Source organism: Cyrtonyx montezumae, unplaced genomic scaffold (genome assembly GCF_038088225.1).
Source record: "Cyrtonyx montezumae isolate F1298 unplaced genomic scaffold, pur_monq_1.0 scaffold_5, whole genome shotgun sequence".
Classification (NCBI taxonomy): Eukaryota; Metazoa; Chordata; class Aves; order Galliformes; family Odontophoridae; genus Cyrtonyx; species Cyrtonyx montezumae.
This window is the reverse complement of record NW_027072056.1, coordinates 4,004,204-4,024,815: the sequence shown is the minus strand read 5'-3', so window position 1 is coordinate 4,024,815 and position 20,612 is coordinate 4,004,204. Positions and strand designations below refer to the sequence as shown.

At 55.8% G+C, this 20,612-nt stretch overlaps 1 protein-coding gene across 3 annotated transcripts; it reads right to left on the bottom strand.

The window, feature by feature from the left end:
- Window positions 1-1,965: 1,965 nt before the first annotated feature.
- IGF2BP2 (insulin like growth factor 2 mRNA binding protein 2) lies at window positions 1,966-16,070 on the bottom strand. 3 transcript variants are annotated; one of them, XM_065747793.1, is made up of 18 exons: window positions 15,816-16,069; window positions 15,236-15,296; window positions 11,999-12,047; window positions 11,612-11,663; window positions 11,242-11,305; window positions 10,369-10,441; window positions 10,169-10,236; window positions 6,468-6,602; window positions 6,181-6,303; window positions 5,827-5,962; window positions 5,536-5,664; window positions 4,666-4,689; window positions 3,519-3,587; window positions 3,188-3,304; window positions 2,772-2,846; window positions 2,538-2,669; window positions 2,344-2,457; window positions 1,966-2,148 (listed from the first exon to the last, which is right to left on the bottom strand). In XM_065747793.1, exons 1-18 carry the CDS (start codon window positions 16,003-16,005, stop codon window positions 2,053-2,055), a joined length of 1,707 nt encoding a protein of 568 aa, XP_065603865.1. In that variant the 5' UTR covers window positions 16,006-16,069; the 3' UTR covers window positions 1,966-2,052. The 3 variants fall into 3 exon arrangements, with proteins under 3 accessions (XP_065603865.1, XP_065603863.1, XP_065603864.1); XM_065747791.1 differs by having other exon boundaries at window positions 10,169-10,441; window positions 15,816-16,070; XM_065747792.1 differs by lacking the exon at window positions 4,666-4,689 and having other exon boundaries at window positions 10,169-10,441.
- Window positions 16,071-20,612: the final 4,542 nt, after the last annotated feature.

The window sequence follows — 20,612 nt, the reverse complement described above, 5'->3', positions numbered from 1 at the left end:
TGTCCTTACTGTGATACTTAACCTGTGGATTCCCTGAGGGCGTGGGGGATTTTAACTGTTAGGACCCGTGGCTGAGTGCTTGGAGTATCCTTTTCCAGTTTGCCTGTGGATTGTTGCTCTTGTGTCCCTGTGAGAACATCCTTTGCTGAGAAATCATCTCTTCCCTTCTCCTGTGCTGCCCTGATGTGCCTGGGGCCTGTGATGCAGCGTGAGTCACACTGAGCCCTCCCTGGGTGGGGAGGGAGTGGGGGGGCTGCTCTCATCCTGCTGTGAGCTGTGCCCTGATGCTGCAACACGAGGCTGAAGGCCAAAGGGGGTGAAATTCTTGTTCCCAGTGCTCCTACAGCAGCACGTACCCTGCTTTGGTGTTTGGAGCTGCTGGTGGTGGGAAGGAGCCCGGGCCAAGGGGCTGTGAGTTGGGGTTTCCTTTCGGTGCCACCCTTGCTGCTCAGGCACACATCTCCCACTACCATATTTGTGCCCCATTTTCATACGGTGGTGAGGGGGGAAGGGGGGGGGGGAGTTTGAGCCTCATTTTGTCCACTCCCCATTTGGTATCTGGCTGTGCAGCGATGCCCAGCCCAGGGACCAGACAGCAGTGGCCGTGGGAGCCAGCAGGGCCACCCGAGCTTTAGGGTCCCTACATCCACCCGCACCCCACGCTCAGCACGGCCACCACGAGGCACTGGAAAGAAAGCAACGTGGAGCAAGCTCGGGCTCTTGTTAGCTGGCTGTATTTTGTTCTGTCACTGTCGCTGTCTCTTCTCACCCCACGCTTTGCAGCAGACAAGCAGCAGCACCGCGGGCCGTGGTTCTCATCGCTTTTTGTTACTCCATTCTTTCTGTCTGTGCTTTTTTGTGTGCGTGTTTCTTTTCCTCTCTCACTTGATCACTCCTCAAAGCTTTCTCCGAAGGAACGGCTGCCGGGCTCTCAGCGAGCAGGACACTACAGCAGAGCTCTGGGACGCGTGGGCTGCTCTCCTTCCTCCTCCTCCTCCTCCTCCCGCCTCGCAGCTGACTTGGTCGAGATAGTTTTCCAACTTTGTTTTTATTACAAAAATAATAAAAAGAAAAAAAAAAAAGGAAAAAAAAAAACAGCTCCAACTCTTTTACAAGGCATACAAAGAGATCTCTACAAGGGCAACACAAGCGCAAGGTGCTGAGGTACGAAAACCTGAGGTAGTTCTTTGTGTGTGTGTGTATGGGTGTTCTTGGAAGAAAAACTGCTGCGTCTCTTTCTTTCTCCAACGTTATGGAAATGTTTCTTTTTTTTTCCTCCCTTCTTTCTCCCTCCAGCATGGGAAAAAAACCAAACAAACAAACCAAAAAGGGATTATTTGCCCCCAAAGAGCCCTGGGGGTGTTTGTTCTGTGTGGGCTGGGTTCGGGGTGCTAACACTGAGCACAGCTTTGTGTGGCAGTGACAGAGGGACAGCTCTGGGCTCTGTGAAGCAAGGAAAGGGTGCGTGACAGGAGAGGCTTCTCTGGTAGGAGACGGTATCCCTTGTGCTGGCTCATCCAGGCACTCCCCACGGCCCTTAAGAAACACTTGTTTAATGCTTGCCGTTCCTTACAACTCTGCACCTACTGGACTAGCTCCTTTCCTTAAGCCTAGAAAAGCCTGCTTCGACTAAAAAACATAAACGTCCCACCCCTCTGACAGTTAAAAAAAAAAAAAAAAAAAAAAAAAAAAGCTTAGAAAAAAAAATTAAAAACCGGCATTAGTTTTGTTATTGATATATTAATCCTAAAATATATTACCGGGTGCCGGGTGGGATCCTCCAGCCACAGCTGGCCAGGGAAGGGGTGTTTGGGGGGGGGGGAAAGGAAGTAAGAGAAACAAAAAAAACTCAAAACAACAAAATCCAAAACCCCTCTGCCTATGTTAGTCCAACTAAAGGGATAGCGTCAGGAATCGAGCCAGGTGGAGGCTGTGGGATGGGAGGCCGGGGGGCAGGGGGCCGTCCCCGAGCCCCGGGCTGCTCTTTGCTCTTTGGTTGCTCCCTGCCTGTGCTGGCAGGGGTACATTCATCGGCGGTGCTGGGCGGGAGCCTCACTTGCTGTGCTGCGAGGCAGGGGCTCCCTGAGCGTGTTTGTGCTCCTGCTGCTTCACCTGCTGGACGATTTCCCTGATCTTGCGCTGTGCAGTCTGGGGAGAAAGTGAAAGGCGGCAGTCAGGGGAGCCCAGGCTGCTCCAAATGCGTTTAATTCAGCGCTAGCACCACTGGGGAGAGCTGCTGAGACAGCAACAGTGCCTCCCAGAGACACCGCGAGAAGGATGCTCACACAGGGCCGTCCTCGGGGCAGGCAGCTGAACCTGGGGATGGGAGAGAAGAGGCCTCACCTGGCTGGCAAAGAAATGCCCAATGATCTTAACGATGACCTCCTCGTTCTCATCTGGGGTTTGGTCTCGTGGCACGATCACCTCTGCGCTCGTTAAGTTTTGCAGCTCGTTCACCTGCAGCAGAAGGCAGAGCCTGCACTGCCGGGGTGGCCGTCCCCAGGAGGACCCAGCCCCACTGCTGTGCCTGCCCTTACCGTTTTGCCACCTTTGCCTATCACGCGGCCAGCTGCAAAGGAAGGCACCTTAATGTGGGCTTCAAGCTTCACCTCTTCTTTCGGGTTGAAGAAGTTCTCTTCTTTCAGCTTCCCAAATATTCGCCCCTGGGCCTGCGGGAGGGAGACGTGAAACGCAGGAAAACAGCGGCGTCCCCCAGCACAAGCAGGGACCCCAGGGATGACCCCGAGTTGTGCTCCCAGCCCTGAGCACACCTTGAACTGTGCCTCGGGTGGCCCTGTGATGATGACCATCCGCTCGCTGGCATCGGGCCCTTCTGCCGGGGCAATCTGCAAAACAAAGGGGGCAGGAGTACAAGAGCAGCCCCTGCTTTACCAGACCTACCCAGGAGGGGCTGTTCCCAGAGCTCCATGGGGACACCTGGGTTTGCAGATGCTACCTAAGCCCCTCGTCCCCTCCAAGGAGGGGGTGAAGCAGCTCCTTGGCACTCCTGGTGCACATCCAGCCATTGCTACCCCTGCACCTGGAGAACATCACGGCATCCCCCACGCACGGGGATCCACACAGATTGCTGCAGGGACAGGACGGCCTCTGGGTGCCACCTCTCTGGGGGAGCCCTTTTCCCCCCCCCATAGTAGAGGAGAAAGCCAAACACAAGGCTGCTGCTCACCTTGATGGAGGCCCCTGCAAAGCGTGCCAGCTGCTTGATGTGCTGCCCCTTCTTCCCAATGATGGCCCCCACTGCCTGCGTCGGGATGAACAAGTTCACAACCTCCTGCTCCGGGAGCTGCCAGGGAGAGTGAGGGTTAATTCTTAACTCCTGCATTTTTCCACTTGCCACCCCCAGTACCCAAGCTAGTTGGCACCAGACCCCCAGAATCGTCCCAACCAGACCCTACCAAGCAGGAGCGTGGTGCTCTGCAGGGATAAGTGCTACCCTGGGCAGCATCCCTGCCCTGGGGACGGCAGAGAGGGACCTGTGGGGATGTGGGAGCACTTACGGGGTGCTGATGTGGGAAGGCACCAACTGGGGAGGCTCCGTACAGCCCCGAGAGGTACGCCGAGGAGCTCTGCGGGGGGGACAGGGAGCTGAGTCAGGGATGTCCCCATACCCCACAGCAGGGACATGGGGATGTCCCTCAGTCTGCAAAGCAACATCAAAACAATGCTGTGACCAACAGTGATCCTCGGTGAAGGCTGGGTTACAACTGAATCCATGAGCATTTCATGTCATGGATTCACGACGTGTTTCTCAGTGCCAGAGGGGAAAATGGTTGCACCAAGCTCGTGCTCCAGGCACGGGCATCATCTCCTGCACCACAGCACCCTGCCTAGCCCCAGGGGCACAGGGGAATTCAGCACTTCCACATTTCCCTCTCACACCATGAGCCTCCTTCCCTGTGCTCCACGCACCACACTTCTCCACAGCCTGGGGTTTGAGCCCCAGCTACTGTGCTCACCACTCTGACACTGACACGGAAGAAACAGGAGGAACAATTCCTTCTCAGGAAGAACAGTGAGGCACTGCACAGGGAGGTGGGGCAGCCACTGTCCCTGGAGGTGCTCCAGAGTTGTGGGGATGTGGCACTGAGGGACACAGTGGGGTGGGCTGGGGTTGGAGCTGGGGAATCTTGGATGTCTTTTCCAACTGTAATGATTTCTATGACTTCATGTGAAACAGAGGGTATTCATGGGCAAGGAACTGCCTGGGAACAAAATCCCTGTTTACACTGGCTTGCTCCTTGTTTCACCCTGGGAAATAGGCAGTTTTGGGTAAAGGAGTCCACAAGCCTGCCTGGAAGGAGAACTGAAAGCTGCTCCAGCCCACGAAGCAACAAATGCTGCTGCCAAATCAGATGCTTCAGCCTGGCTTTCACATCCTCTCCCAGGGACACACAGACAGGCAGAATGACCAAGCACCCTGTGGACATGAAGCGTGCTCTGACACCTCTGCTGCTCCAGAGACTGAAAGGATAAAAATGAAGGGAGGCCCCTTGCTTTTAGCTGCTCCAATGCTCCTCTGCCCTGAATTTAGCAATACCCAGAGGACAGGGACTCCTCTGGGTGTCACCACACATGGCCACAAGCCCCAGCGTCACACTCAGCCACCTTGCCACACCACAAGCCCAGTACAGGCTCAGCACTCACCGTTCTCCTCCTGCCACTCTGCTGCTGGCGTTGCCAGAAAAAGAAAACAGTACAAAAGTGAATTAACATGCGGTGAGGCATCCTCCCTGCATCTCAAGCATCCGAGCAGAGACACAGAGAGAGAAACAGACAGGGAGATGGGCTGGCTTCGCAGATTTGCACCCTATACAAGTGCTCTATAGGTGCTGGGGAACAGAAAAATGTTTTCCACCACCACAGGTGGATCCTGGCTCCAGCCCTTCCAGTCACTCAGGAACACTGCATGCACCTGAGCTCCCCTGGGTTGGCCCTGCCTGCCCACCAGGTGCTCCATCACTGCTTCAGGCTGTGACTGAGCATTTCCACTACTGTAAACAACACAGCTGAAACACATCTACATGTATCTCCTTCTGGAAAAGTCAGAAGAACCTGTGTCACATCAACAAGAGGCACAACTCTCAGAGTGTTAGGGCGAGTAGGAGATGCTGCTCCTCCCTGTCCCAGCTATGCTCTGCAGGTCCTGCCACAGTTCAGCCCCTCTCCGTGGCAGTGGGTCCACATCTGCAGGGCACCACCTGGCCATGATGCACGGAGTGCAGACAATGTGGGTAAAAAGCAGAGAACCTCCTTCAAGACATGGCAAGTCCTAGGCAGAGGTGAGACCGAGCTCTGTGCAACACCAGGATGCAGCTCACCTACCCGAGGAGAAAAACCCAAACCACGGGCATTCACCATCCTCTCCACACTGGGATGAACATCTTCCCAAACCAGCCAGGAGCTAGAGCTCTTGCTCAAGGATCCTCATGTGAGGAGCCACAGCACAACCCAACCCCGAGAGCTATGAGGGTGCCCACAAATGAGTCCCCACACCCCAAATTCTCATTCACTTACTGCAAAAGGGTGGTAGGGGGCGGCTGCGGCAGCGCCTCGAGCCCCCACTGAGGATGGGAGCATGGACAGCCCTGTTGAGAAGATCCCCAGAGCACTAAGGTTCAGTCCTGGGATCAGGTTGGCCTGCTGCTAGCGAAGTAAAGACACAGAGAGATGGGTAAACGGCTGAGTGGGCACTTGAGGCCCCGTCTGTAACGTAACATAACAGATGGTCGCCCCCAGCTCCATTTTTTTTCTGGTTGCAGTGGCTCTGAAGCAGGGGGATGTCAGAGGGGAGGGCTGGGAGCTTACGTTGACAGCCACAATGTCATTCTCATAGGCCTCTCGCAGCTTCTTCATGATCTCCACTTCGGCGTTGGAGCACGCCTCTGTGCTGCCCTTCACCGTGATGGTCCTCTCGGGGTTATAAATAGTTAAATCCTGCAAACTAGCCCACATTCAGACAAAACAGGAGACCTCGTTACACTTCACACCAAAAAAAAAAGGAGAACTATCAAAGCAGAGAATAGGGATCACCCTCAGGACAGCTGGGGACTGGGTGCTGTGCTCCTCCTCGATGCCACCACCCATCCCCACGAGCACAGGAGGACGTGGCTGTGGGGTTCAGTGGGTGGGGGGAACTGCCTGGTGCTGCCCAGCACTCACGGTGAAATGGTGATCTTCGTGCCAGTGTCCTGCTCAATCTTCTTGAGGTTGCGGCCCTCCTTGCCGATCAGCCTCCCCACCAGGCTGTTATGTGCTAGGATTTTCAAGGGGATCTCTTCTGCTCTAAAAGATAGGGAAAAAAAAAAACCAAATCTCAAAGCCCAGTAGGCCCAGAGACCCTTCTCCAGCAAAGGGCAACGGCAACCCGCAGAAGGAACAGAACCCCACTGCACCTACACACTCTGTAGAGCCACGTGGACCCCACAGCACCACCCAGGGACACTTACGATTTGGTTTCATCAGCTTCCTTCTGCATGATATCAAGAATCATGCGGCACGCCTCGGAGCAGCCCTCTGGTGTGGCATGGATGGTGATGGGCTTCTCGGCAGCGCCAGCATTCTCCTTCCGATGGATGTCTACCCTATGGCACAACAAGCAGCAGAAAGAAGGCCCTGAGGCGGGGCTGGTGTTGCAGGAAGGTATCTGAGAGTACAGTACTCAGCTTGCTAAACACAGGCTCATTCCAACACCTGCTCTGTCTTTGGGCAAAGCTGACGTGCATCTACTGCCCCTTGGAAGCAGCGTTTCACTTCCGCTGGCTTAGATTGCATCCGGCCTGCGTGTGCCTCTGCCATCTGCCTTGGGATGTCAACCCCCATCCAACGACACGCCGAGATGGGGCCAAGCAGACCCCCTCCAGACAGAGCCCTCAGCAGCCAGCTCTGTCCCTGCGGCTCGTCCCGCTGCTGCAGGCTCACAGCCCTGCAGCCAACCTCAATCTCACTGCAGCAACACCTGAGGCTGTGCAGTACCGCCGCGTCCTCCGGGACGGAGGGACGACTTACCCGTGGTTTCTACGGCCTGGAGTCACACGTGCACGTTAACAACAGCGCTTGTACTCACGCCCTTCCATGTGAGACCAGAAAGCTTTCCCCTGCGCACCGGCCGAGCCCGTGCTCAATCTCCTCGCTCCTCCCTCGGCAGGTGGCAGGAAGGAGGCACGGGCCTCACCGTGCCTGGCAAGGGCCCTGAGAGAGAGGAGAGAGGAAAGCAGGGTAGGAGACTCCCAGGCACGAACCACACATCTTGAAGAACAGCTTTCCTCCTTCTCCACGCACTGTGGTCCCACCAGCGGGCAGCTCGGCGCAGCCATCTTGCTGCTGGCTGTGAGTGTGGCCGCCATCTTGCAGCCAGCCCCAGTCTCCTTGGAAGACGCCATACTTGCTGTTAATTATGCAACCGTCATCAGTGTCACGGGTTCAGCTCCGTCGTGGCACCCGCTGGCAACAGCAAAGTTCTTGCTTTCCTAAGAGGTCCACATCCCAACCATGGCTGTTTGTGGGTGCTGCAGGGCAAGCAAGGCTTACAGCCCCTGGGTTGTAGTGTGAAGGTGTCCCCCAGCACAACATGTGGGTGATGGGAGGGGTCGTGGCAGTTCACACGCGTCATCTCCTCCAGGAGCCCGCTGGCCAGCACACAGGACCACGAAGGCTTCATCTGCAGGGAAAAGGAGCAGCCAGGCAAACCTCCCCTGAGCTAAAAGAGTGGACTCCAGCAGCTTTGAAAGGAACCTGGGGGAGGTTTCTGCCAAGCACTGAAGAGAAGCAGAATCCGATGGCTTGGCAGACTGCGTCACTTCGACTGATCTACAACGCTGCCTAGAACTGCTCAGGTAGGACACAGGTCCTGGTTGGATTGTGCCAAGAAGTTCTGGTTGATGTCATCTCTGCTTCAGTTGTGCCTGTGGAGCACGGTGACCGAGCTGCTTGCTGTCACTCACATGTGACACCTTCCAAGCTGCCCCAGGCTGTGGAGCTCCATCACGTTGACTTGGAGGACTTGCTGCTTCAAAGGCCTGATGCAGCGCTCAGCCAGCACGGGGACATCCCCAGCCACCTTGTGACACCGAGTGCCACCAGAGGGGAACAACAGGTCTGTGCTTCAGGGTGGTGCTGCTGCGTTACACCACCTCGGTGTGACTGCTGGGGGGTACAAGGAGGAACCTGTGGCCACCACAAAGAGAACAGAGCTGGGCAGCTTCTTGATCCCACAGGCAGCTGAAGCTGGCGGAGATGGGGCACACGGCTGTGCCCCAGTACCAAAGAGGGGCTCAGAGCCACAAACGAGCTGGGTGGAAGCTCCAAAACAACGAGAATCCAAAGTGAAACACGGGGCAGGATTCCTGCTGGCCTGCAACCCATCCCAAATGTGGATGTGTCAGGATCAGCTCAGTCTGCCGAGAGGAGACGGAACACCAGGAACGGGCTGCTGCATCCAGGCACGTCCTCCCCACAGGGCCGGAGGGCAACGGGCATCCCAGCACATCCCAGGGCTGATAGTGTGTAGGTCCAGTACAGAGCGAGGATGGATAAGGGGACAGCCATGCAAGAGGATGCCTGGGATTGGTTTTGTCCCCAGAGCTCAGGAAGCATCTCCGGCCACTGCCAAGCATGGAGGAGGGCATGGGAAGCCTACACCTCTGCAGCAGACACTGCCCACACAGCAGCGTTTTGGGGCGGAAATCAGGGCTTGCAGAGGAAAACTTTCCAGTCTCAGGTGGCAAGAGCGAGGGCACACCCACTGCCAAACACACCCAGGGACTCACCTGGACAAGAAGGGCTGTGATTGGCCCCAACAAGGCACACGTTGCAGCTGGGAGGGCAGCAGGTGCCTTCACAGCTGCGAGGTGGCCACATTCCCCTCCTTACGGCGCTGCCCTCTCTCCATACAAACCTCTTTCTGTCAACCAGGACACCTCTAAAACCCAGTGCCCACAAGCTCTGGGAGCAGGGGATGGTGGCAAACAAGAAGAGCAGAGCTTGAGCTCCGAGTTCAGCCCAAGGCACGCATGCACACAGATCTTCAAACATTTCTCTTACCCAGGCTGGAGGTTAACTTTTCATAGCAGGACGGGCACCAGTCTTTGCCTACTGCTGGCAGGGGAGAGCACCAGCAAAGAGAGCATCCTCCTGAGCTATGCTGAGTGCTACACCACTCTGCTCTGCAGACCACGGGGCCACACGCACTGGAGACCTTATTACAGAGATCTGCAGTGGTCAGCATGTTTTGGAGACAGCTGAGCACCAGCTGGGGCTGGAAGGAATTGGGCTCAAGCAGATGCACTATTAAGGTCTAAATCATTTCCTCTAAAAGCTCCTCTGAGAAACAGGACGCCCTGGAGGATGTTCTGGTACAGGAGGCTCATGTCCTGTGGGATCAGCGGGCTCAGGACGATGAACACGGGAGAAGACAGCTTTGGGTTAAACACAAACAAATCTGGGCAGGAACAAAGCGTGCAGGAAAACCATGCAATCAATGTAAACATCGACACGAGAAACATGGAAAACTTCACCAGGACAGTCCTTTCGTTGCCTTTTTTTTTTCCTTTTTTTCTTCCAAAATAAAAGCATCAGCGTGGAAAAAAAAAGGCTTCAAATTGATACGAAAAGCACAACTTTCACACAATGCCTGCGCAGCGCCCCATCTACCCCTGTCTGACATGCCCAACCATTACAGAGCACTAATAAGGAGCAAATCCCATGGGCAAAGATAGTCACCATCTCTACGATCCCCATTTTACCCCCAGATCTGCCTATTTTCTCCCAAGGCTCAAGCCCAAGCTACGTTCTCAGGGCGAGAGCTCTGTGACCCAAGTGATGCTGCCAGCACATCCGTATTGGGGTTGGCACTGGGGCAGTGCTCTCCTGCTTCGTAAAGCACCAAGCTTTAAAGTCCCCATTTCTGTCTATTTACAGTATGTGCTCCCCGTTGAGAGCCCTGCTGGAAGCAGGCTCACCCCAGGCCAGCAAAGATGCATCTGGGATGTCGGGTTGACCTGGTCAACCCCACGGGGCTACACAGCAATAGGACAGGCTGACTGCCTTCTGCTGAAGCTAACATCCCAAAAACACAATGTCTGCCAACAGTCAAAAGCAAGGGGACCTACAGAGTCCTGCGGAAGGAAAGAAAACCATTCGAGGTACTTACTTGGACTGGGTTTGCTTAGTTAGGTTCTTTATGGTCAAGCCCTCCTTTCCTATGATCGCACCAACAAACTGCGTGGGCACCAGCATCCGCAGTGGGAAATCGAGCGCTTTGGGCTGCGAGGAGCCCCCCACGGAGGAGCCCTGCTCCCTGGAAGCGTGGCCCCCGCGGCGGGATCGCTGGGGGGGCGGAGGGGAGCTCACCTCTTCGTCCGGGATGTAGGAAACCTTGAAGGAATAGCTCTCAAGCTGGTGGCCGCTGAGCTTCTCAAGTGCTCTGCAAGGCAGGGAGACAAGGGGATGGTGAGGGGTTGCCTTCTAGAAGGCAGTTAGATGCTCCTGGGAGCAGGAGTGGGGTTTTTGGCAATTTGGGTCTCCAACTTGAGTTGTCTCCAGGTGCAATAGGACTCCCACCACCACAGAGGTTCTTCAGCACCTCTCCTGCATCTTCCTCTCAATATTCCTCCTTCCCAGCCACTCAGGCTGGTCATACTGGTGGTAACACAGCACATTCCCAGTTCAGGTCTGGACTTTCAAGCTGGGAAGACAACTCCTTGCTCATATGACCTGATAGGCTTGTTGAAAAGATGGAGTGTGGAGGGCACTGCAAGTGGACACAGCTGAGAGCTGAGGCCAGGAGAAGGCACAGAGGGGACAAGCACAGGGCCATGGGGGCAGCCCTAAAGGCACCTGAAGCTCTATGAGCTTAAAAACAACCCAAAGAGGCTGCAAGCTTGGGAAATGTAATTGGGCTTTGCTGCTAGAATTCACGTGGTCAGCTGGAGATCTGTCCTGCCTGGAAGGTCCACAGTGAGGGCAATGGGGCTGGGACCATCCCAGGTCTGCCCTCCCTTGATGCTGAATGGCTACAGCTCTCCATGGGAAACGCCACAGCAACGAGAACAAAACTTCTCCTTATCACATGGAGGCACATCAGCCTCCATCTGTTCTTTGGCTCGTGGAAAGAAGCAAACGTGGCTGGTAGGGCTAACCCCTGGCCACGCATAGTGCTTCACCACGTTTCCAGGACAGAAAGAAAAGAAAGACAAAAGAGAAGAAAAAAAAAAGGCTACTTACACTTTTGCTTCTTCTTTTGTTGCATATGTGACGTTGACAACTGCTGTTTCTGTGTCTGTGTTAACTGGGGAAAAAACAAGACAGGGAGTGTCAGGGCACAGCACTCCATCCCTTGGTACCCCATGTCTGCAGCAGAAGGCAAACTATTTCCTAATCACTGGGAAAACCACATTTAGGTTTGCTAAGAGTGGCTCTTTCAGCATGGGATCAGCACTGGGGCACAGATGGGGACCACACTGAGAAGGGAATCATGGAGCACCCGGCGTGGGAAGGAGTACATGGGGATCAATGAGCCCAGCTCTTGGCTCCACACAGTGCCACCCAAAATCCAAACCCTATATCTGAGGACAGAAAGACCAAACCACCTTACCTTGCTCTACGTTCTCCACTGTCCCATACTGAGCCAAGAGACCATCCAGCACCTGGGGAGAGAACAGCGAGTGGGAAGTGTGGGGCAGGAGCCAGTCAGGCTCACGTCTTGCTCCACCCCCAACCTCCTCCCAAAGTAAGTTTCGGGATGAGCCATTTCCAGGAGGACTCTTCTGCTCCTCAGGGCCATTTCCAATCCATCTCCACCCAAAAGCTCCACCACCTTCGCCCATCCACACCCCATCACCTCAGAGTGACCAGAAAAGGGCAGCAGCAGGGAGCCCAGCTCCCAGCTAGGATTACTGGAAGGTAAATAAATGGAGGACCACATGCAGACCAGTTCTACGGGTGCTTTGAGGGAGCACAGAACGAGCGTGGAGCTTCTCACCTCCCACTGCAGGTGCGGGGGGATGTTTCGGATCTGGATCTTTCTGCTTCTGCAAAGAAAAAGCCCCGAGTTGTGGTGGTGGGTGGGCAGCTTTCCGGGAAGGAGACAGCAGGAGCCCCCCAAAGCACCCCACTACCCAGAGAGCCCCAGGGGAGAGCCCTGAGCCCGGCCCCGGCCACCTCCTGCTGGGCCTGAAGCCATCTCAGGAAAGCTCCATCCCCACGCAGCTAATGTGTTTCCAAGGAAACCTCTCGACACAGCCTCCACGCACCACAGCAGCACAGGATGCAGGCACACACCTGCCCGCAGCGCCCAGGTGCCACCACCACACAGCCCCCGTGTCCACACATTCCTCCCTCTGGGTCTCCTGCACCTCACCTCTGTGCTTTAACAGACGTTATTTTCCCCCCTTTTTGCTGCCATTTTCAGCCCAGAGCATCTCATGGAGCCGCCTTTCTCTGCGGCTGCACGAGTGCTCAGCCCGGTGCAGGGAATCTGCAGCCAGCAGCAAGAGGTTGTGCAAAACTCTGCCTTTCCTTGGGCAAGCTCCAGGTGGAGGCATGCTGGGGACGTGATGCTTTGGGTCACCGTTCCCAAAATGCTTTTGCAAAACACCGCTAATTCACAGCCCCTTTCTGTGACCCTCTCCACACTGCAGGTCCCTCTGATGGGGGCTCTGCCAATAAAAGAAATGGGAGTACTGGAAGACATGGGGAAGCTACAGCCACGCTGTCTGCTACGGCATTACCAAGCCCTGATCCCTCAAGTGGCCACAAACTCCTGCCCCAGTGGTCACCAGGGGGGTTTCATGGTTGGGGGCACAGCTGCAAGCTCCTTGTGTGGCGAGGAGCAAGATTCATCCCATCCCACCCCACTACACCCAATATCACCGCGCTCAATCTCATCCCATCCCATCCACCTCACTGCATCCCCACTCATCCTTATCCTTCCCAGTCCACCCATCCTGCTTCATCCCACTCCAGCCCATCCCATCACACTCATCCCGCAGCATCCCACCTGCCCCATCACACCGCGACACATCTCCATCCCGGTTCATCCCACCCACATAATCAGAGCTGTAGGGGTTGGAGGGAACCTCTCGAGATCATTTAGTCCAAGCCCCTGTTAAAACAGGCTCCCTACAGTGACAGCCCACCCCATCCCACCCCACCACTTCCCATCCCACTATTTCCTCTGCTGTACATCAATTCCCTGCTTGAAGCAGTGTTGGACTGTGTAACAGCCACCACTCCCGACCTGAGGGTTATTTTATTAACCATCATCATTGTTTTTATTAATTCCCATCTCTGAGGGGACCTCAGGCTAATTTAAGCCCCCTCCAAACTCCAACAGCAGACCCCACCTGCACCCTACCTGCTTCACAGCAGGCTGGGAGGAATCAATTACACCAATGCCCACCATCCCCAGCGATGGCTTACGGATGAGCACTGCCAGCCCCACAGCAGAAAACTGCCCTCTGCTTGGAGGAATGGGTAAATCCTTTGTGTGGGCACACGAGCAAAGCCTGCCCTTCCCACAGCTTTGCCCAAACAAATCCCAAACACACGAGGAGAAATAAAAAACAACCAAGCAAGCACCAGCATCAGGTGTTAAAACCACAGGTAACTCGGGGTGACACTGACCTGTGCTGTTCCCAAACAATGGGGTCTGCTGGTCCCCCCTCCTCCTGCTCGAGGGTTCCCACTGGGGTGTGGGGTTTGTGTGGGGAGGGGCATCGCTGTCCCACATCCAGCAGCACAGTGCCTGAAGGCATTAAGGTCCCCCCGCACACGTGACAGCGCAGCCCCGGGGACGCATTAGCGCGGGGCTGAGCAGTGGTGTCCATCTGCCGTGGTTTTTCCAGATTAAGGGGGGGGTGGGGGAAAGAAAAAGAAAACAAACCCACGCCCTCCATGTTATCCCTTTCCTCCACGGTGTTTTCTTCCCAGCCCCAACCCCAGAGGTGGCCGTGGCCACGTGCTGTGCCATGGGGAGGGATGGTGGCAGCAGGAGCCCTGGGCTGGGCATGGTGGTAGGAGCAGAACCCACGCAGGGCTCTACACCACCATAAATACAGAACATCACACGAGAGCACCGCACCACAATCAGTGCGTGTGTCCCCGCTGCAGCATCGCCTCCCTCTGATTTGCCCTGTATGAAAAATCAGGGGCACTCAGGGGGTCCCAGTGACCCCCAGCATGGAGCTCCCCCCCAGTACAGGAGTAATTCCTGCTGGAAGCCGGGAATTCGTTTGGAATCGATTTTTTCCTTAAAAAAATAAACCCAAAAAAAACGAAACAAAAAAAAAAGCAACCAAGAATCCTTTAAAAACAATTCAGCTGGTGGGAGCAGAAAAGAACCCCCCCCCCCTCCCCACTGACCCTCCTGGGGCAGCAATGGGGCTGTGTGGCCCTGCAGTGGCACACGGAGCACTGGGACACGGGCAGTGCTGCAGTGCCCAGGCAGGACCTCGGGTATTCCACTACCATCAGCATTATCATCACCATGATTATCACAATTAATACCATGATTACGATCACTGCAGCTGTATTACTGTTATGCCCCATCTCTCCCTACCAGAAGGATGCTCACCTCACCCCTACGGGCACACCAACAGCGCACCCCGAGCCCCCCCCCCCCCCCCCAAAATTCCCAAATACTCGGCCAGAATGGGAAAAACCCCGAAGTTTTATAACACGCAGACACGCGCGAACCCGACGGCACTACCACCGATTCTCAACTCGCAAACCACGAACTGAGCTACGGGGACGCGCGGATGCGGCATCGAGAGCACATCGCTGCGGCTCCTCCCCCCCACCCAGGAGCGCCGATGTCCCCGAGCCCACCGGAGGGGAAGGGAGGAGGGAGCCCCGCAGGCTCAGCCCGCAGCCCTCGCTTCGTGGGGAAAACGCGAGCTGGGGCCGCGATGCTGCGGGGCACACGGCGCTCACTCCGGGCTCGTTACGGAGCGGAGAGCTGCGGCCCACGCGGGGCAGGAGGGATGTCCCCCCCACGGGTGGGACGTGGGGAGGGGGATGCGGACACCCCCTCCCCTCTTGGCGCTGCCGTCCCGTCCCGTGTTCCCACCCCCCCCTCCTCTCCGCGCGGCGCTTCGCGGAGCGAAAGTAAAAGCGGGCGCCGCTCCCGCGCCCCCCCCCACGCATGTGCGCGCGTGTGTGCATATACACAGCCCCGCGTCCGTCGTCCCCCCCTCCCTCCTCTCAGCTCCCCGCTCACCTGAGCTTTTTGGGCACGGAGTAATCCACCTCCAGCACTTTACCGTGCAGCTCCGCTTTACCTGCGGGGAAAACGCGCTCAGTACCTCGACCCCCCAACCCCCCCTCAGGCCGACCCCAGGCGAAGCCTTTCCCTGGGCACCCCCGCGCCGCGTGTCCCACATCCCCAGTTCATCACCCCCTCCCCACAGAACACGGCCCCACGGCGCTGCTCCCACCCCCCCCTCTCCTCCGCCCGCGGCCGCCGCGCCGCCCCCCCCTGCCGCCCCTTCGGCCGCCTCCTGCTCCGCGCCCCCGGCGAGTTGGGGCAGCGCACCTCGTAAAATGGTACCCGGGGCCGGGGGGGGGCCGAGGGGGGGCCCGGCTTCGGGCTCCACCGTTCGGTCGCCCCTCAATAAAATCGGAGAAAAAAATCAGCGAAAAATTCGTAGGGGCCGAAGAAACCGGGAAAGGGGGGGGGGGTTAGAGGGGGGGAAGAGAGGGGCGGCCCCGGGGTATGAGGGTGGGGGGATCCCGGAGTTTGAACGAGGAACGGGCACAGCGGAGCGGGGGGGGGGGGGGGGGGGGGGGGGAGCGCTCACCCGAGAGGGTCTCGATAGCGCGGATGGCCCAGTTCTGGTCCGGGTAATCCACGAAGGCGTAGCCGGACTTGAGCAGGACCTGGCCGGCCAGGGGCAGCTTCCTGTCGCCGAAGAGCTGCCGGAGATCGTCGGCGGTAGCGGCGGGGCTGAGGTTGCCGATGTAGAGCTTGTTCATCCTCCGGCGCTTCATGGGGAGCCCCGCGGCTCCTCCCGCCCCGGCGGACGGAGATGAGCGCCGGGCACCGCGCGGCGCTGCGCCACCCGCCCGGCCGAGCCCGCGGCAGCCCTGCAACAGCGCCCCGCCGCCGGGCAGCGGGCGGAGCCGCGCCGAGCCGAGCCGAGCCCAGCCCGGCCCCAGCCGCCTCCACGGCACCGCCGAGACCCCCGCCGCCGCCCCCAGCCCCACCGCCGCACGTGGAGACGCGGCCCCCCCCCTTCCCCCCCGGCGGGGATGGGCCGTGCTATCCCCGCCTCGAGGAGGGAGCGGGCAAGGGGTGAGATGGAGGGAAAGTGGGGAGGTGGGAGAGAGGGAAGAAAGTGAAAGGGAGGGGGGGAAGGGGTGAAAGAGAGGAGGAAGGGAAGGGAAGAAAAGGGGAGGGGAAGAGGAGGCTGGAAATGGGAAAAGGGAAGGAAAAGGGAAAGAAATGGAGGAAATGGGACGACAAAATGGAAAAGAGGGGGAAAGGGGGGAAAGGGGGGAAAGGAAAAGAGGGGGAAAGGGGGGAAAGGAAAAGAGGGGGAAAGGGGGGAAAGGAAAAGAGGGGGAAAGGGGGGAAAGGAAAAGAGGGGGAAAGGGAAAAATTGAAAGGAAAGAAAAAGGAAGGGGGAAAATGAGAATGAAAGAAGTGGAAGAAAAAAGAGAGGGAGAGAAATAAGTGAAAGAATGGGAAGAAAAAATGAAGAGTGATAAATTGAAAAGGGAAAAGGACAGGAAAAAAGGAACAGGGAAGGGAAAGAAGAAAAAAGGAGGAAAAGTGAGAGAAATGGGAAGAGGGAATGGAGTAAGAACAAAAGAAGGGAAACTGAAAGAAGGGGAAAGGAATAGAAAAGATAAAGGAAGGGAAAGAAGAAATGGAAAAGGAAAGATTGGAAAGAAGGAAAAGGAACAGAAAAAAAGGGAAAAGTGAAAGGAAAAAAGGAAGGAAAAGAGATTGAAAAGGATAAGAAAGAAGGGACAGAAAAAAAGAAAAGGAATGGAAGAGGTGAATTGAAAAAAGCAAATGAAAAGGAGGAAAATAAAGAAGGGAAATAATGAGAAGGGAAAGAAAAGGAAAGAAAATTCAAAGTTAAGGTAGGAAGAAATAGAAGAAATGGAAAAAAGGAATGATAAAAGGGAAAAAAAGGAAAAGAATGGGAAAAAATAAAGAAAAATGAAAGAAAAGTTGTAAAAGAAAAGAAAAAAAAATGAAAGGGGAAAAAAAAGAAAAAGGAAGGACACCCACGGAAGCCCACGGCCAGTGTGCTGCTTTGGAGACCACTGCCACACACGCCTCCAGCAGCACAGCAAAGCCCCTAGGCTGACACCCAGCAGTGCTCATTCCTGAGGGCTGCCCTGCTGGGTGCGGGCACCCCAAGCAACAGGAGCTGCTGCTGCCTCACCCCTCCTGCGACCACAAGGCCGTGAGTGGAGCCTGAATGAAGGCGCGTGGACCCCAGCCTGGCGGGAGGGAACAAGTGTCCTTGGAGGCTGCCAGCTGGCCTCAGCCGGCGGCCGTGGGGCGAAGGGCAGGGAGCAGATCCCCTGGGCGTGCAGCCGGGCTGATGGGAGCAAAGCCCCTTCCCCGCTCGTGGCCGTGTCGTGCTGAGGTGGGGTAGGAATAGCGGTGACGGGTGCTCGATGCCACGCGTACAGCAAAAATAGACGCGGTCGGACTGCGATGATGCAAAGCCAGAAGAATCCTTTCTCCTCCGATTTCTTCTTCTTCGCTCCCGGCGCAGCTCCTGCCCGGGCTCAGCATCGGGAGCAGCCCCGTGGGGAGGGAGGGTGGCAGGAGCCGGTGCTTCTCATCCCCCTGCCTGTGATTTCTGGTCTTGCAGAAGGAGCTCGCTGCCTTCCCAGAGTTCCGATGGACCTTACAACGAGGTGCAGGACCCAGGTTTCATTCCGGGAGCGGTGCAATGAGATCGTGCCTCTCTAAGAAAACGTAGGCTGCGTGACACATCTGGGAGGCAGCAGAGAGATTAAAAAAAAAAAGGAGGAAAAAATAAAAAGGTGAGAGCAAGGGAGGGATTGTTTAGTCTGGAGGAGGAGAAGATAGCAGGCTCGCGCTGCGTGTGCTTTGAAAATTCAGGAGAGAAGGGAGCTTGTGGGTGATGGGACACAGGACAGGAGGATCTGGGGACATTCCTTGGCTGGAGGTGCTGGGAGCAGGCGGACAAACATCTGCCAGAGGAGCAGTGCCATACAAAAGGCATCAAATAGTCCCCACATAACCCTTCCATGCCCCAAACCAACTGGGCTCCTTTGCATGCTGACTTATCTTCTCTTTCTGGGCAAGCAGCAGCAGCAACTTCGCATGCCTGCAGCCACAAAAGCGTGTTGGATGTGGATGTGGTTTCTGACAGGTATTTATGCCCCAAGAGAGCCTGAAGCACACGTCAAGGACCCACGGGCTCAATGTAGAGCAAATCCAGCACAGCCAGGGAGAGTCTGAGAAACACAGCACCGATTTCATAGATCCAACTTGCTGGTCGTGCCTGAGCTAGCAAGGGATGGAACTGTGACACAAGCATCTCCTTTTCCCAAATCTCTGTGCATCCATTCCTAGCAGAGTTACACAGTGTCAAGGAACACCACTGTGATGGTGACGTTAGCACTCTGCTCTCAGGTCACAGCAATGAACTTCTCTGAAACCATCCTTCGGGCTTTTAGAAATCTCCTAGTGTGAAAATGAGCAGCTGCTGTAGAAAGGAGGGAAGAACTGCAGTCACCAGCACAGAAATCCTAGAGGTGGACCGTGAGGATCTTCAGGAATTACACCTTCCCTGGGGAAGAGCACAACCAAGACACAGCAGAGACTGCCAGCAGGGATGTGCTGACAGCTCTTCCACAACAGCCCAGAGGATTTTGGTGGCTGTCCTAACGTGACCTAAAGGGATGAACATCTAGGACTGAATCTCTGAAGGAAAAGCCATGTCCCAGAGATGCACACCCAGGACACCCGCACAACCCTCTACTTTTATGCTGGGGTTACTGGGACTGATACACAAACAACAGAACTACCCAAACACAAATTAGGGAGCTGTGATACAGCACCCCATGTGTGGAGGTGCAGCTAGATCAGCCAGGCCAGCACAGGGACCCCAGCCCCTCCTCACGCTCAAGGGAGAGCAGAGATGCTGCACCAGTGGGAAGATACCCCTACCCACTGCAGGAGTCTCTGAAGGTCCCTTCCAATCTGAACCATACTGTGATTCTGAGAACGCCTGATCTTCACAGGGTTAGAGGCACAAACATTCCCTGGTTTCCTTAGGACCTGAAAGCCTGGCAGCTCCTCACCCAGCTGACACCTTGGCTCTGCAGCTCTTCATCCACCCCCAGCGCAGACCTTGACCTGCATAACAGCAGCTACTGATCAGCTTTTCCTGTAACATTTCCATGGTTTTGTTTTCCATACACTTGTAAGACTTTGCTTGCTGCAGTCTCTGCAGGAAAGAGGGTCAAGGCAGGGCGCTTTGCATCCACCAAACAGATGTTGCTCTGACTGTGCTATGGCACTGCAACTCAGCATCACCAGTGGCATCTCCCGAGCAGGGCTTGAAGGAGTCTTCTCAGCAGCTCGCACAGAAAAGCATCTATACTTTGTATCTCCCACTGTGGCAGAGGTCAGGGCTATCCCCATGCAGCATTTCCACGCCGCATTTTCCTCCTTTCCTGCAGTCTCCAGTGCACAGATGCGTTGCCACCACCCAGCCCCTCCTGAGGTTCAGGATGAGCTTCTCCCTGCTCGGTGCTGGCAGAGCACGGGGACATCCCGCAGTGATTCAGGCGTGTTCCCGAAGTGCATCGCATGCCACAGCGATCTGTCACTCCAGCCAAACAGGGCAGCATTACACACGCCGGGGAGCATCTCACCAGGGGCTGTTTCTGAGCTTGACAAGCAGCTCAAGTGATTCAGCAGCAGGAAACACCCAGATAAGGGCTCTTCTGATAGCAGGGCATATCCTGACCAGCTCTGGATGTAGCTGATCCTTCTGGCACGGATCTTGGACTTCCCAGAACTAGCAGGTGTAACAGCATGAGGTAGGAGTGGGAAGATGCTCTTCCAGCAGCAACAGGTCATCAAACTGAGCTGCCAGCTTAATGGAGTCAAACGGTGTACAAGATAGTGACTAACAAAACGTGGTCCAAAGAACAACCAACTTCCCCACTCCACAAAGCAAGGAAGTCTGCAACACAGTGACTCCACTTCTAGGTGGAAAGCTCATTCTTGTGTCTGTAACCCAGCCCTAGAGATGGCACTGATGGGGAACAGCGTGCAGGCATTCGAGCTGCAATGGGTAAGTGGCTGCACACCATTTTCCAGCATAGAACAGTGCTACACAGCAGGCTTGGATGGAGGTGTGGGCTGGGTTAGGGAGATTATTACTGCTAACTTGCATTAAAAACAATTAGTGCTGAAGAGTTGTTGACAATTCTTACAGATAGACAATAAAAACTGAAATAAAATAGAATACCTCAGTAGCTGTAGAAACTTCCCTTTGCAAGATGTTCAGCACACTGATGTCAATATTCCTGGCCTCTGCAACGATGCTGCAGTTAGGGCTAATTTCTTCAGGCCCTAGAATGCCATCTCT

Coding starts and splice junctions, on each gene's coding strand:
- IGF2BP2 (XM_065747791.1), bottom strand. CDS start 16,005: ATGAAGCGCCGGAGGATGAACAAGCTCTACATCGGCAACCTCAGCCCC. Junction 11,664..11,998: donor CCCCGCACCTGCAGTGGGAG/GTGAGAAGCTCC, acceptor TTCTCTCCCCAG/GTGCTGGATGGTCTCTTGGC. Junction 6,304..6,467: donor GAAGCTGATGAAACCAAATC/GTAAGTGTCCCT, acceptor CCTATCTTTTAG/AGCAGAAGAGATCCCCTTGA.